The 17,616-nt window shown below is 36.3% G+C and overlaps 1 protein-coding gene across 1 annotated transcript in view; it reads right to left on the reverse strand.

Moving 5' to 3' along the window:
- ADGB (androglobin) overlaps positions 1-17,616 on the reverse strand; it is a 226,208-nt gene that overhangs the window by 79,099 nt on the left and 129,493 nt on the right. The window contains exons 18-23 of the mRNA XM_036768101.1: positions 16,457-16,559; positions 13,585-13,726; positions 10,664-10,778; positions 8,528-8,695; positions 3,471-3,606; positions 1,750-1,887 (exon numbers count right to left, since the gene is read on the reverse strand). Of these exons, the coding sequence (XP_036623996.1) occupies positions 1,750-1,887; positions 3,471-3,606; positions 8,528-8,695; positions 10,664-10,778; positions 13,585-13,726; positions 16,457-16,559 (802 nt within the window). The remainder of the gene's footprint in view (positions 1-1,749; positions 1,888-3,470; positions 3,607-8,527; positions 8,696-10,663; positions 10,779-13,584; positions 13,727-16,456; positions 16,560-17,616) is intronic.

The raw sequence follows: 17,616 nt of genomic DNA on the forward strand, positions 1-17,616 counted from the left end.
TAAAGGACACTGTGACTGAAAAACAGAAGCAAAATATTGGCACATTCATGTAATGAAGTACATGGAGTACAAATAAGATTCAAGGCATTCATTCAACAAGCATTTCTTAAACACCTACTAATGTGTCTGGCAATGTGTAGGTACTGAATATACAAATAAAAAAAAAATCAAAATTATCCCAGCCCTCAAGGAGCTTATATGGGAGTAGGGGGGAAGAGTATGTATGCAGATAAGTAAATACAAAATAATTGGAAGGGATACTGACAATTGAGATAATCAGAAAAGGCATGGTATGAAATGAAATGGCATTTGAATTGTCTTAAGGGGACCTAGGAATTCTAAAAGGCACAGGTGAGAAGGCAGAGCATTCTAGGCACAGAGGTAGTGTTGGAACGTTTATGAAGAATAGAAATTTTAAAGTTTGGCTAGAATGTTGAACATATGAGGGGGAATCATGTGCAATTAGTTTGAAAAGATAGGATTTAATTAGATTTTGATGGACTTTAAATGACAAATACATTAATTGGCATATTTTCCTATAGGTGATAGGGAGCTACTAAATTTCCTTGATCAGGAGTAATAGTCAGACCTCTACTTTAGGAATATTAGGCAGCTGTGTGGGAGATACAGTGGAGAAAGGAATGAGTAGAGATAGATCATTTTTAAAACTATCATGGTAGTATAAACAAAAGGTAATGAAGGCCTGAACTTAGGCAACAGCAGTGTGACTGGAGAGGAAGAGACACGTGTGAGTTATGTTACAGAGGTTGAATTTATAGGATGTGACAATTAATTGGATATGGGAAGAGAGTCAAACTGAAAAGTTGAGAAAGACTAAAGATGCAAACCTGGGAGGATAGTAGGGTACTCCCCAGAAATACGGAAGTTAGGAATACAAGTGGGGAGAGAGAGGGAAGAGATAGTTCTTTTTTGAATATATTAAATTTTGGATACCTATGGGACATCTTAGTAAGAGGAATATTTTTTAAAAAGCAGAAAAATAAGGTTATGAAGTTTTTCCAGGTAACACTCCATTCTCCCTCAACTGCTCTGCTTGGTTTCTACTCCATGGAACATCAAGCCTTCCACTAGGATAAGCTGATTGATCACAGGCTGAACTGACTCAGTTTTCAATACCTTTTCAACTCCCTCAGATGCCTCTCCCCTCTGGAGGGCTAAAGGGCAGAGCAACAAATTACTTCCAAAGCTTTCCTTTACAGAAGACTCTGAAGTTTCAGAACTTTCCAGGGAACTCTCCATTCTCCATCAGCAGCTCTGCTTGGTTTTCAGAGCTTAGCACACAGTGCCTGGCATATAAGGCAGATGCTTAATTAGTGTTTATTGAATTGCACTGAATTGAAATGAAGTAATGCAAAGTACATGCATGCACACACACACACACACACACTCACATATATATATATATATATATGTGAGTGTGTGTATGTGTATATATATGTATGTGTGTATGTGTGTATATATATACACATGTATGTGTATATATGTGTGTGTGTGTGTGTGTGTGTGTGTGTACCCAGTACATACATGCTAGCTATAACCATACACATGTAAAAGTGAATAAAGGATCCTGATGGAGTTTTTGATTGATAGACAAAAAATATGACATTTCATGGTTGAAATTGCATTTATTTAAAGAAAAATAGTAATAAAACAAGTTTAATTGGTTATACTGATATTTTATAATATTTACACTAAATCATTAACAATTTATTAAATGTAAAAGTATACCTGGCTTTCTGGCCTTCATGACAAGCCTAATATAAGCTCCTCTCCAATAAGCTTGCAGTCTAATTGCTGCCACTAATTCTTCACAAGAGTAGTTTCTGTCTTCTATCGCAATAGGATATTTAATATCTACCCACTCCACTGGGGGAGAAAAAAATGGCTTTAATTTAAATTTATTCTCAAATTTTCTGTAAAATTTCAGCATATGCCTTTAGCCTATCCAAGCACTGTGATTTTCAAGCGGTTTTAATCATTTAGGGAGTTCAATTACCACCCACAGAAAATTTCAAATCCTTATCCTTGCATTATAAGGGCAAAATGGAAAGTGCATAATACCTTTCCCAGGGCTATTTATATAACAGTTTCCGCTTAATAAGCATATATATTTATGCATATGTAGGTATATGTATATACAGCATACATACATATATGTATATACACACATAGACATATATATATATATACACAGACATATATATATATACACACATTAAAATGGACATTCTTCCTACCATGCTAAGAAGGAAAGAAAAAGAAATATATATATATATGCATATATATATATATATATATATACACACACGCACACATATACATATGCATATACATACACATATTTATATATATACATGCTAACAGGGCACCTTCTTTTACATATACATACATAACACATTCACAAATATATATAAAACGTAACTGATATATAGATATATCGATATATTGACATTGACATATCTATATATCTAGACGGATATCTAAGTATCTACATAGACAGATATAGATGTGAATAGCACATGATAGGTAGAATGTCTCCCTCATACACATGCTAGGTATAACCATCAACTCCTATCTTCTCTTTTCCTGAGTTAAGAGGGAATGACTGGGAAAAACACACAAACAAACAAAAAAGCACTGCCTGCATTGAGGGTTATTCTCAACTCTGTGTCATTTGCCTTCTCTAGGCAATTTCTTGCAAAATACGATTCTCCTTACCAGGTAAAGTCAATTGTATGCTAGTATGAATTAGCTTTAAGAGATTACTTCTTTTAGTGACAAGAAAGCCGGGGCATTACAATATAGGCCCCAGGCTTGAGACACAATTGAAAGGATGAATAAATACTATATAGAGAAGTAACCCATTTTGGGAGGCTGGTATAGGGACCTTCCTAACACTCTTCAATTGTAGGCTATTTCCTATTCTATATACATGGAAAGCCAGGCATCAGTCTTGAACCCAAATTCTTTAGAATCAAATAAACGTAGCGCTAAAAGCCACCACAGAGATGATTTCACCTAGGGGTTTGTAACCTGGAGCCCATGAACGCCCAAACAATCCATGGATAGATTTCGGGGGGGTCTGAAAATTTGGATTTGGAAAAAAAATTTCACTTACTTCTAACTGAAAATTAGCATTTCCTTCAATTGCTTAAAAACATTATTTTGGTAAGGGGTCCATAGGCTTCACCAGACTTTCAAAAGAAAATGGACTATGACTTAAAAAAAAAAAAAGATTAACAATCAATCCGTGCTCTGGCCCAATGCCATCATTTTACATGTAAATCATTAGAGGCCAAAACAGTTTTGTAAAAAGATTTACCCAACGTTACCTATTTTGAGAGTTGAGACCCATTTCCTAACCCCTACTCCAGGGTCCTTTTCTGTTATGTCTCAGTCAACTTGTTTAGTTATTACAAATGCCATAAAGGAATAAAAAAACCTAGTACCTAAAGAAGCCTCTTCTGGAAAGGTATCAAGTATGGTGAAGTCCAAAGTAAGAGCTCGGAATGCAACTCTGAAATTGGGTGGAGCCTTAAGTCCAGATACTTTTTTCAACAAGCGCCATAAAGAAATATGGAAAACCTGCAATTAGGTTAAAAAAAGATTTAGGATTATTTTCCTATCAGGATATCTCACTAAAAAAAACACCTGTAACTGTGGTTTTATCTGTGTAGAGAACCCCCAATGAGGAGATGCTTCTACAACAGTATGTTTTATAAACTTACAGTTGCCTTGTGGCATTGAAATGTTAGGTGTTTTGTCAAGGGTCTGAAGGCACTATGTGTCAGAGATGTGACTTAAACCCAGTCTTCCTGAATCTGAGGCTAGCTCCCTATTGCCACGCACAATTCAATAAATATTTACAAATTTAGTATGCGCAAGGCACTGGTGATCTTGAATAAGAAACCTTTCAGTCCTTGCATTATCTTCATCATCATTGTTCTTGTTTTTGTTAAACTTACAAAACTATCAAAAGAAAGATGGAAGTTGGCAGGAGTAACTGTGTGTGTGTGTGTGTGTATGATGAAGATGGTGAGTTCAGTTTTGGATGTGGTGTATTTGAGGAATGAAAGAATTGGAAAATGTCCAATAGCCTCTTGAAAATAGAGAGCTAGGAGCTGAGGGGAAATACCAAGGCTGGATTTGGACCACTTCAGAGTTAATCTGCACGGAAGTCAAAATTGAGGCCATCCACTAAAATGGATGAGGTTGCCAAAGTTAAGACGGTAAGGATAGAAGAGACCGGATTCAAGATTGAAGCCTGGAAGGGATAGGACATCCACAATTAGAGGGTCAAAAGAGGAATATAAAAGAGAACATGAGCAGTCAGACTAGTAAGAAGAGAAAAAGGAGAGGTCACTGCATCACTGACAGAGAAGAAAGAGTTTTAAGATTAAAAGAGTGGCAAAAAGAGTTAAAATTCTATTTTAAAAAAAAAAAAGCCAGAAGAGAGAGGAATGAGAAAAAGTAATTAGATTTAGCAATTAAGAGATTTTGGCGAGAAAGTTTTGATTTATTTAAAAGGTGTTATGCTATAATTAATATTCATAGATAATCTATAAACACATAGAACCATAGAATCTATTCCCTGGATCCTAAACATATCATACTTATTCTCAATCTCAAGACTTAATATCGACTATTCCAGATACTTGCAGTGCTCTTCTTCTGTGCTCAAATCCAAATCCTGGTCATTCTTCAAAGACCAGCTCAACTCTTAACTTCAGAAAGTCCTCCCCTAACATTCCACTCCCTATATATCTCTTCCTTCTTTAAATTGTACCAGATTATCTCTGACATTCACTTGGGAGGTAATCAATTTTTGTCAGGCATTATTCCTTAAATTTTTTTTGCATATATCTTGCCTCATTTAATTTTGAACTCTTAGAGACTAAAACTGTCTTTCTTCTATTTGGTATTCCTATCAGTGTTAAACTATTACAAATTATAAATGGAAACATATTCTTTCAATTTTAATAAAGTAACAAAAACACCGTAGCTTTAAATGTTTTTTTTAATCTCACAACTTCAGAAAGTTTATCAGGATTACATATTCACTATATATGCTTTGTAATTAATTTCAATTAATCTTTTTGTTTTCAAGCCTTGAGTATGGACTTATCTTTGAATCCCCAATACTATCACAGTGTCTTACACATAGCAAGAACTCAATAGAGATTTTGTCAAATGATTGATTGATTAAATCAAATTTAGATTCATGGAGTATGGCTTAAAAGCTAAGAATGGCAAGCCACTGGCCAGGGACATGATACAACTAAATCTAAATCTGATCAAAACGCTTTTAAGCTGCAAAGAAGGGGGAGGGAGAAAAATGCTTCTGCAATAACCAATCCAGATACAAGAGTTGTTGTTGTTGTTGCTGTTGGTACTGTTACTATTCTTCAGTTGTTTCAGTCATGACCCCGTTTGGGTGTTCCTTGGAAGAGACACTGGAGTGGTTTTGCCATTTCCTTCTCCAGCTCATTTTACAGATGAGGAAACTGAGGCAAATGGGGTTAAGTGACTTGCCCAGGGTCACGTAGCAAGTAAGTATCTGAGGGCATGTCTACACTTAGGAGGATGAGTCTTCCTGATTCCAGACCCGGCACTCTCCACTGCTCCACCTAGCTGCCTGTAGGACAGAGTGCTAACAACAGCATTGAGGTAACATTGAAGGTATGCTGCCTCCCCAGGAAATGAAAGGGGTATATGTGATTGTTCAGTCACCATCAGCAATCGCTGAGCAGTAAATAATCGTTAACTTTTAAGAGAAGTATCACAGAACTGAAGAACATCTTACCTAAAAGGTAAGAGAGTATAGAATAAATTATAGATCAATGAGCTTCACTTTCATTCCTTATGAAATTCTAGAACCTATTATTAAAAATGATGGTTAATGAATATTGCAAAAAGAAATTATGATAAAAATAATGTTGGCAAGCATGGCTTGATAAAGAACAGGTAATGCCTGAGTAATTTTACTTCCTTTTTTGATTATTCTGTTCTTATTGAAAAGACAGGGAGATATGCACTAAACAATACTATAATTAGGTGAATTCAGAAATAGTTAAGTGGCCAAAGCCAAAGAGAATTATTAATGGTTCAGTATCAGCTTGAAAGAAGGTTTCCAGTGGTGCACCAAAGGATTCTATACTTTTGCCATTTATTCCATATTATTCTATACCTGTGCTGTTTAATATTTTTATTAGTGTTAGATAAGAGGATAGATGGAATGCTTATTAAATATGCTATGAGGTCAAATAGCCAGCATACTGTATAACAGGATCAGTGTCCATAAAGATTCTGAGATATTAGAAAATTGGATTGAATCTAATAAGGGGGCAGCTAGATAATGCAGAATAGAGCAGCTTAGAGTAAAGAAGATCTGAGTTCAATTCCCACTTCAGATACTTATTAGCTATGTAACCCTGGACAAGTTAAATAACCTCTGCCTCAGTTTTCTCAGGTATAAGGGGTTGGTGCTGACCCTGGGGCTGTTAGGACCCTAGCACTTGGCCTGTTTCCTGGGTAAACCAGACAGGCTTAGTAGGAGCGGAACGGCAGGCACCCGGAGGGAGGGCCTCCGCCTTTGGGAAGCCCCTGTAGTTGTCCTACACATGCAGGCAGAGCCTGTCCACGAGGGACTCACAAGCCCAGAAGGAGGGACCCAGCTGGACATTACCTAATACTCTTGAACTGGTGCCTAACGCAGTGCTTTGTTACTTTACTTACTGGAACATCTTGGATACTTTACGGGGACATCCTACCTCATGTCTCACATAGCTCATAGCTCTGATACCATCTTGCAACATGCCCGAGCATTCCCATGCCCTCATAGACACTGTAGTACAACATTCCCCCTCGTTCCCATATCCCTACAGATACTGCCTTGCAACAGTCCTGATCCTTCCTATACCCTTGTAGATACTATAGTGCACATACATTGCAACAATCCAAATCCTTCCCATGCCCACACCAATACCCATACTGAAACAAAGTGCAACAGTATACCCATACTGCAGCATCGCTATCCTTTCCCACTGCGACATTTCTGTTCCTTCCCATGCTGTCATCCTCATACCCATTGGCCACTTGCTTATGTGCATGTAGTGCAAACCCTATAAAAATGGATGATTTCTCCCAATAAATTGGAGTTCCTTCCACCTTGACTCCTGCCTCATCATTGCATGCTGAGACAGGTCCTTGGTGGACAAGGACCCCCAGAGGACAGGAGACCCCAACACTTAGGTGTAAAATAGAGATACTAATAACTACCTTCCAGGGTTGTTACAAGGATTAAACATGATAATAACTGTAAAGCCCTTAGAACAGTGGCTGGTACATAGTAAGTGTTATGTAAATGTTATTATGAGATTGGCTTTTGTAAGATAGTACAAATTATCTTACTTGTGTTCAAAAAAAATCTACTTTGCAAGTAAAGGATGGTAGACGAAGGGCCAGAAAGAAGTTCAATGTGCATAGAGAGTGAAATGGAAAACAAAAAAGCTCATGTAAACTTAGGGTGCACAGAGAAGCACAACATGTGGGAAAAGGCAGGTAGGAATCCACCTATACTCATCCTTGGTCAGGACAGTGTTGATTCCTAATTCTCTCATTTTAAGAAGGCCCATCATAAGTTGGAGTCCCGAGTGAATAGGGTTACAAGATTAAATCAAATGAACACAGGTTGAAGGAAACGATGACAGCCTTTGGAAGAGAAGATTTGGGAGATGACGGATTAGAAGGGTTGACACGCGGAAGAAGGATACACATGCTCTGTGTGACCCAAAAGGATATAATTATTAACAGTGGTTAGAAGTTGTACAGAGGCACGTTTAGATTTGATACAAAGGGAAACATCTTATCAGTTAGAGATCGCCAAATCTGGAATGGGCTGCCTCAGCAGAATAACAAAAATAAGGATGCTGATGGAGAAGAATCTAGCATTTACATCATCCCTACTATGTGCCAGGCACCATGTTTATTGTGTGCTTTAGGATTATTATCTCATTTGGTTATCACAACACCCCTGGGCTGTAGGGGCTATTATTATTCCCATTTTGCAGATGAAGAAACTAAGGTAAACAGAGATTAAGTGATTTTCCCCAGGTCACACAGCTAGTAAGCATCAGGGGGCAGCTTTAGACTCAGGTCCTCCTGACAACAGTGCTCTTTCCTCTGTGCCGCCTAGCTGCCCATAGGTGGTACACTGTCTTCACTAAAGGACTTCAGCCAAAGGATATATGCCCACTTTTCTGGTGGAAATGACTACTGTTAAGCAACATATTGAACAAGATGGCACCCAAAGTGCCTTATAACTCTGAGATATACTGAAACCAGGAAATAATGAGATCACAGAGTAATTATCCAGGGATTTCAGAATATAGAATTAGATGTTCCTTTTATAGCATACCGAGAACTTAGTAAGAAAAAAATAACAATGTACAACAAAACCAACACCTGGTGGCATCCTTTCAGAAACAAGACACATATACCCATTTACCTCGAAGTGTTGTTCCGATAGCTCCAAATCATTCAGGTTTGGAGGATAGTGAGCCATCCGTAATTCTTTCATAGCAACAGCAAGTTTTTCCTTATCTCTAAAATTATTCATAACAGATCCAAGAGCTTTTAAGATTTTCACAGCATGTTCTACAAATCGTAGACTTTCCTGTGGAGATATATGACAGATGACTATTAGCAACAGAATTTATTGGAGTCTTATCTGTAGGGCAGATATTTTATTTCTACTACTATACTTTTTAAACTGAACATGGGATTTCATTCATATATTGATAAATTTCATCTAATGCAGAGAAGCACCTGTTCTGTAACTTGGTCTGACAGAGCCTTTTGAGGAGTTAAATGTGACTTAGCCAGGATCACAGAACCGATACGTATCAGTCAGGACTTGACCTGAATTCTTCCTGACTTTGAGGACAGCTCTCTATTCATTACACCACGCTGACTCTCATATTTTACTAAGATGGCCATTGCTAAATCATTCAATTATTTATTTAATTATAGGTTCATGGACTCAAAGAAGGGAAATGACTTTCTCCCTTTCCATTGAGATGACACAAATAATATAAATTTAGTAACATGCAAAATGAACATGTCACATACGGAAAATCCTATAACATTTAAATTTTTATTTTGCTTGCCTTGTCCTAATTCATGAAAATGTGATTAATAAAATAGAATAGAATAAAATAGAATAAAAATGAAACATAGAGGAAGATCACTCACACCCTAAAAAAAATCATTTTTCAAGTAGTTCTGGTACATGTAGCCATTGTTTCTATATTATTCACTACTTTATGGCATGAATGTCAATGAAATGTAAAGCTAAAGTGGTAAGGGATCATGCTAACTGAATAAATCAAAAATAAAGAGGAGATAGTTAAGAAATGAAAATGACAGTTAACATGAAAACCTTTTTATTAAAAAGTCAGTTTAATTTTTCTGAAGCACACCAGTTGCATAAACTCTTCAAGAAAGGGAATAACTCTATCCACATCTAGAATATACATTTGGTGATTTAAACCATTTAAACCCTCCAACAGGATACAACAGAGCTGATATTGATATGAATATTAATGATGTAAATATATCATATTCCCAAACTGCAAAATTGAGAGGCTTCGGTATTATAGACTGTTTCAAAGCACATAATCAAGACTAATCTAAAAAAATAGTTTTCTACAAAATTTGCAACCATATAATTTTTTAATTAAGTCAACAAAATTTAAATTGAGTTTTATCATAATCCCTTGTTTAATCCTTTGTTTAGTGTCTTTGGAGGATAAACCTCATCTTCATTTCAAGTTTATAGATTTTAAAAAAGAGACATAAAGTAAGAGAGGAGGGAAAAACTGTCAATCAATAGGGAGTTGAGTTGACAAATTCATTTCTCCCTTTTTTAAATCGGTGGCAGGGAAGGGGAAATAACTGAATCATTTGTTGAAATTGAAGGCTTAGGTATCAGATTGCATCTCATACAAAACTTCCACAAATGTTTTTAGTGGCTCCTTGAATTACGGTGCTTGTGGATGCTGTTCAATCTTGCTACCTTTTCTAGTGTTAATACAGGCATGCATTAAAGCCTTGTATCTACTACCCTGAGTTGGATTTATTTTCATATTGCAGCAAAAGCTAAGTACCTTGAGAGCAGGGATTATTTGATTTTCATCTTTGAATTCTCAAGACTATCAAAATGCCTTGTTTATAATTTGTTGCATTAAATTATCATGGGGAATATCTCATAGTCATATTTTATGTTTTAAAATTTATGAAATTTGAATGATAAAAGAATTAATAGTTCCATTTACTTGTTTATATGATAGTTCAGAAGTCCTTTGCATGAAAATTACATTTTAAATTTTATATTTTATCTCAATAAAATGAAGACATTTTAGTCCATCTGTTGATGGACTTAGCAATGCTAAGCAAGAAAGCAAAGAAACAGTCTCATCTTTCAAGCAGTTCACAATCCAGTCATCTTTTTCTTTCTGAATCAATTCTGTACTTATCTTTCAGGTTCCAAGTTCTGAATGCAAAAAACAACTGAAAGTTTTCACTAGCCCAAAGAAAGCAACGGCCAACAATTAAGTCTAAAAGAAATTGTTATAACATGTACCTTCTCAAAATAAGGCATGACAACATCTTCTTCTCCAAAGACAAAGGATACCATGCTGCACAGGTGAATATGATGTCCTACTGGTGAATGTGCAGTAAAAATTAACATATGCCGCCTAAAAAGAGAAGATGGAATAGGATAACTAAACATTCTCTCTGAAGTAGACAGTGTTAGTTTTAGGAAGCAAATTTAGAGAGCAACTACATTATCCCTCTAAGTATCAGAATGCTAAAAGTCCAATAACCAGTCTAAGCAGATGGAAATATAATTTTCTGATGGCAAAGACCAAAGGGATAAATAAGAAAACATTACAGCCAACCAGGACCATAGAAACTAAGTCCAGGGCTTATCATTTCTATGGTGAAGAAATAGTTCTAAATTAAACATTTATATTCATTGCTCAAAATGTTTAAAAACACCTCCTGCTACCAAGAGCACCATACTAAAGGGAACTCCTTAACACTTAAAATTGTCCTTGGATGTTTGTTAGCCCATTTTTTTTGTTTTCTTAACTAGACTGTAAGCTCCCAAAGGACCCAGACTATTTCTTTGTACTTTAATATTCCCCATAGACCTAGCATATTGCTAGGCTTATAACAGCAATTCTCTGAATGATCAATTGTTGGGGAAACAGAGAAACAGAACCAGCCTTTGATTAATTCATTAACTTTGGCTGGCCCCAGTGGTACAATCACTACTTGCCTGATTAACTCCTTTAGCAGATAATAAATAGGCAGGTATAAGAAGGCCCACTTTTTTTCTTTCTTATCCTAATTCCGAGCAAATTGAGCCATGTCCTAAATCTGGAACAAGTCTCTTTCAGATTTTGATGATGGCTGCTACACAGGAAAGGGCCAGGGGTATAGCTGAATAGCGAGCAGTCATGATGACCTTGGTCCCTGGGCTTAGGCTTGTCTCTTCTCATAGTAGTTGTTTCATTTTTTCTTCCCCTGCTTGCTCATCTCCATGGAAAAAGGGATTTATAGTAGGGCTGAGGAAAAACTAAGGAATACCAAACCTCAGGGCAGTTTGTTATTTATTGGACAAATAATTTTTACATGGTTTATATTCTAGCCTTCAGAGGTAAAAATGTGAACTATGTGGAATAATTATAAATATATATACACACACATAGAATAATCATATATGTCATATATGTGTGTGTATATATATGTGTGTATATACATGAATGATACATATCTGACTGAGGTGCCCCAAACTCAGGAGTCCAAAGAAAAGACTATGTCGAAGAGCACTAGTTAGTCAGAGTGACCCTGCTTTTTGTTCTAATGAGCTTGGCATCCTGAGGCTGAAAATGTCACCCCAGGGCAAGAGTTCCTAATTTTTTTTGTATGCCATTGATCCTTTGGAATTCTGGTGAAGTCTGCAGACCTTTTCTTTAAATAATGTTTTAAAATACATGAAGTAAAATATACATTACAAAAGAAATCACTTATATTGAAATATAATTATCAAAGTATATTTTTTTAAAGTTCATGGACCCCAGGTTAAGAATTCTTATCTAGGAAGATGAGTAAGCACAGAAGGCATATTTCTAGGATAACAAGACATAAGAAGCTTTCACCTGGTTCTTGGAACACAGGTTTTTCTGCCTTTACTAAAACAAACGTTGGAGAAAAGTATACATATAGGCTTTATGCTTTAAAGAAAAGCATGGCATCACCCATTTTTTCAAGAACTTGCCTTCAGCTAGAAGCAGGGAGAGACTGAGCAGCTTACTGCAAAGATTATGTATCTAGCAATAGCTACAAGAATATCATGAAGCAGGCCTGACAGAAGCATCACTAGAAGACATCAATGACCCTAGAGTATCAAAGCCTTGATTTATTCCTCCGAGTATGTCGGCCATGTTTCCTCACACATGAATCTCTCCAGGTATGTTCCCAATGGGTGTAAATTCTTCCTCTCGAAGTAATATGTAAGCACTGGAAAGGCTTATGGAGATAACACCTTGTTGTTATATGTCTTATTATGTCATTTTATTGCCTGCCTTTGCTTTAAAATAATTGCATTCTCTGGCTGATTGTTCAAGGTAAGTATACTGATAAGGGCTTGGAGACTTCAATTTTAGCCAGTCAACACATATTATTAAGTATTTACCATGTTCCAAGCACTGTTCTAAATGTTATGGATACAAAGAAAGGCAAAATCATGGTCCCTGCCCTCAAGGAGTTCATATTCTAAGGGTACATCCACAGAGTATCTTAACTATGAAATACACCCTGAGAGTTGAAGACTGTCCCTAGGTACAATATGCCAATTTTTATATTCCATAATTAATTTTCTAGCTCCTTAAATATACAGAAGAACAGGACAATACCTCCCATACCCTTGATAGTGGGAGGTGGGGGAAGGGGATGTCACTGACTATATAAAGCCCACCAAATTCCTTTATGAACAAGATTGAGATTTGGATTCACCAAAACATCCTGTTTAATGTTACATTTGACAGAGTAGATATTTCTTCCACATTATATGTAATGAGTTACTACTTGAAAACTACCTAAATTATCAAATTCAAGGGAAATTATCAAATAAGCCATATTTAATAAAGTTCTTATTTTTACAAGTAAAAGTTATATTAAATTAAATTATACAATTAGTTTTCTATCCATAAATTGTGGGGAATTTCTTAGACCAATGGTATCAAACTCAAATAAAAACAGATTCTTTCTGCCAGCATATTGACTTAGAGAACTATGAATTAACATTTTCTATATTATATTTTAATTTATTTTGTTAAACATTTCCCAATTATATTTTAATATGGTTCAGGTGGCTTCAGGCAACCAGTTACTGAGTTTGATAACTTAGTCTTAGACAATACTATTGAATTTTATAATGGTTATTCAGGATGTCAGGAGATTCTTGTAATTAGAGAAGTCAAGGCAATTACACACCCAACAGGAAGGCGAATCATTGTAGCTTTGGTAGCATATGTATGTATCTTTAGTACAAGGTTCCGCTGAGTCAGAGATTTCCAAGAAAACGTTTCTGCTGTAAGTAGACCAGGTTCTACAAAAGGACTGTCTTTCTGTAAAGCTTTAAGAAAAAGTAAAGAAAATCAAGTTAAAATGGTGTGCCACTGTCCTTTAAGGATGAAGTCTGACCATCAACCCATGTGGTACTATAGAGCCTTAAAATTGTTTTCAATTTTATTAAATTCAAGAAGTATTTATTAAGCATCTATTGCAGGGAAAGTACTGTACCTGGTGCTAGCTCTTGAATGGGTAGCCAAAGACAGAAATGAAAAATACTTACTGACCTTAAAAATGTGTATTACTGGAGAATATAATGTGTCAACAGATAAGTAAACAGGAGGTAATTTGAAGGACAGCATTAATTACTGGGGTTTCGGAACAGCTTTGTTTAGGAGATAATCTGAGCCTTGAAGGAAGATAAGGATTGTAAAAAGGCAGAAGTAAGAAGAGAGTACTTTCCTGATGATGGTGATGATGATGATGATGATGATGATACCTAGCTTTTATGTAATATTCTAAGGTTTACTAAGTGCTTTACATATATTATTTCCTTTGGTCTACCTTATGAGGAGGAAAGTCTGTCTAAAGAGTTTATGAAAAAAATTAAATTCCTAGAAAGGAAGACAAGAACCTATATTGCATAGGTCTTTAAATGCCAAGATAAGCACTTTGCATTTCATTCTGGAACCATAAGAGAGCCAGCGAAGTTCCTTGAGCAAGGGAATAGCATGGTCTGTGCCTCAGAAAGATAATTTTGACAGCACTGCACAAAATGGTTTGGAAAAGTTAGAGAGAAAATCAGGGAGTGTGACTAAGAGGTTATTCCAACAGTGGAGGTAAGGAGTGATAAAAGCTGTGAACAAAGGGGTTCACTCTATGTGTGAAGAGAAAGGAATAGATGCAAGAGATGTTATGAAGGATAAATTGGGAAGATTTTATTGAGTGATTAGATATTGAAGTGAAGAAGAGGAAAGAGTATAGATGACTCCAACATTCAACCTAGGTGACTGTGTAGTGGCACCACATTAATAGAAATTGAGGCAAACACTGGAAATTATGGTGATGCCCATCAATTGAGAAACAGTTGAACAAGTTGTGGTTTATGACTGTGATGACATATTATTGTGCTATAAGAAATGACAAGCAGAAGGTTTCAGAAAAACAAAGTTTCAGAAAAACCTGGAAGGACTTATATGAACTGATACACAGTAAAGCAAGCAGAACTAGGAGAACAATGTACACAATAACACCAATACTATAAGGATGATCAACTGTGAAAGACTTGGCTACTCTGATCAAGACAATGATCTATCTATGAAATATACCCTGAGAGTTGAAGAGTGTTCCTAGGTAATGTATGCCAGTTTTTACTGGCATATAGGACTCAGGCTATCAGAGAGAACCAATGAACTCTGAGTGAATAATAAAGCATGGGTTTTTTTTTCATTTTATTTTTTCCTGCTTTTTGGTAATATGGAAATATGTTTTGCATGACTTCACATGTGTAGTGGATATCATATTGCTCACCTTCTCAATTGGTGAGGGAGAAACTGAAGGAGGGAGAAGATTTGGAACTGAAAATTTTTTAAATGATTGCTAAAAATAAATGAATAGATAACAGATTTTAAAAAACAAATTGTGAAGTTTGGAGGAGGGTCAAATTTGGGGGCAGAGAGAGGGAGAGAGATAATCAGCTTAGTTTTAGACATAAATTTTGGGATGCCGACAAGACAACTAGGTAGAAATGTTCTGAAGGCATGTGGTGATAGAGGACTGGAGTTCAGGAGAGAGATGAGAAGTGAAAATAAATATTCTATATAAAATAAATAATTAGAGCCTTCAGAACTAATAAGCTCACTGAAAGAGGGTGGAGAGAGAAAAGGGGAGAAGAGAATAGAGAAGGGAAGAGAAGGGATAGGGAGGGGAAAGAAGAAGATTTAGGACAAAGACCTAGGAGACAATGACACAGAATAAGAGTCAATAATCTTGGAAAGATATATCAATGAGGGCATTAAGAGTGATAATATAAAAAGAGAAAAGGGGATAGATTTAAAAGATGTTATGGGTAACAGGGAGGGAAGATACAAATGTAGTGGGTTTTTAATGAGTCTGAATGACTGGGAAGAAGATGGTAACATTAATTAAAAGAGGTAAGTTAAGATTGGTTTAGGTGTGGAGGTGCTGAGGTCAGGTATGGACATATTTAGATATCTGGGGCAGATATCCATGTGGAGATGTCTAGCAGTCAGAAATGTAGAACTGGAGTTCAGGAGAAACTTTAGGGAATTAGTTGAACAAAAAAAAGATAATTTAAGCCAGAGGAAGGAATTAGAGAGGAAAGTCCAGTCTAGGGGGGGAGGAAACTTGAGGACAGAATCCTGGAGACAGTCACATTAATGGGGTGGGAAAAGCATGATGAACCAATTAAGGAGACAGAGAAGGAATGGCCAGACATAGAAGAACCAGGGAAAAGCTCTACCATGCAAAGATTAAGGCAAGTAACAAGGAGGAAGGGTTGACCACAGTATTAAATACTGTGGAAATGTCAAGAAAGAAAAGGGCTGAGAACAGGGCATCACTTTAGCAATTAACCATTGGTGACCTGTAAGAGAGTTATTCAAATAGAGCAGTAGGGTTTGCAGTCAGACTGCAAGGAGCTGAAGAGTATCAGTGTGGTGAGAAAACAGAGGCAATAAGTGTAAAGTGCTCTCTCTTTTTTGTTTTAAATTGCATAGTGCCTCCACTAGCATCACAACAAAAATGATACTTATTTTCTTCAAAGATCTCTTACCTCCAGATTCTCCCCAGCGTACCAATGCAGAAAAGCAAACCAGAAGTTCAATAGGCTTTAGACTATCCACAAATAAATAATAAAACACTCGGTCATCTGCAGACTGAAAAAACAGGGGCAAATAATATATAATTCAGGGCTAGTAAAGTTATTAGACTTTTTCAATGTTTCATTTAAAGTTCATGCCATATCATAAGGCTTATCTGCACCCCCCAGCAAACCTTCTTTACAACAAAGGTTTAAAGAAACAGTTCAGTTTTGATTATTGACAAATCAAGCCTTGATTATTTGCTTTGTTCTATATAGTCCTCAAGCTCTTCTATACTATTGCTCATTATAATTATACATCACTCAGTTTCATGTTATTGTTTTTTCCATTTACATCATTGTAGTTACTGTGTACAGTTTTCCTAGTTCTGCTTACTTTCCTGGGTATCATTTCCTATAAGTTTTCCCATGTTTCTCCCTGCTAGTAATCTGTAACTTCAGAAACAACTAACCAATTAGTGGTAAAATTAGAGGGTAGGAACTATCCCAAGTGAGACTAGTTCACTATGGGCAAGTCACTTGACCTCTTGGATCATCAGTTTCCTCATTGCTAAAATAGGAGTAAAAGCAGCATGGCACCATGGACAGCATGGACTTAGGAAGATCTATGTCAAAACCCTTCCTCTGAAAATAACTGCAGGATCCTGATCAAGTCACTTAACTCTCGGTGCTTCAGGCAAAAACCATGGCCTTGTCTACTAAGTCCACATTAATTATGAGCTGTGATTTGTATTGGCAAAGGGAGTCTACCAGCCTGACAAAAACATATATCCTTCTCTATTTGCAAGTAAAATGAAGATAACACTGGCACTACTTATTTCAGAAGGTTGTTAAGAGCAAAGCATTTTGCAAACTTTCAAGGATTTTATAAAATCGTAATCATTATTGAATTTTCATATTTTCAGTGGGGTTCTACGTGAGCCCCTCTGAAAAAGCAGAACTTGTTTTAGGACAAGTTACTATCCTGCCGTCATCCCTTTGCATCTAATGTTCTATAGACTAGTGCAGGTGGATAAAATAACTTTTTGTTGCAGTTGAATAAAAGTATTAAAATATAGGCTCATCTTATGAAGGCTCACTGCAAACACTCTCAGAGGGTAGATAGACGACAG

The sequence above is a fragment of the Trichosurus vulpecula genome, chromosome 7 (genome assembly GCF_011100635.1).
Source record: "Trichosurus vulpecula isolate mTriVul1 chromosome 7, mTriVul1.pri, whole genome shotgun sequence".
Classification (NCBI taxonomy): Eukaryota; Metazoa; Chordata; class Mammalia; order Diprotodontia; family Phalangeridae; genus Trichosurus; species Trichosurus vulpecula.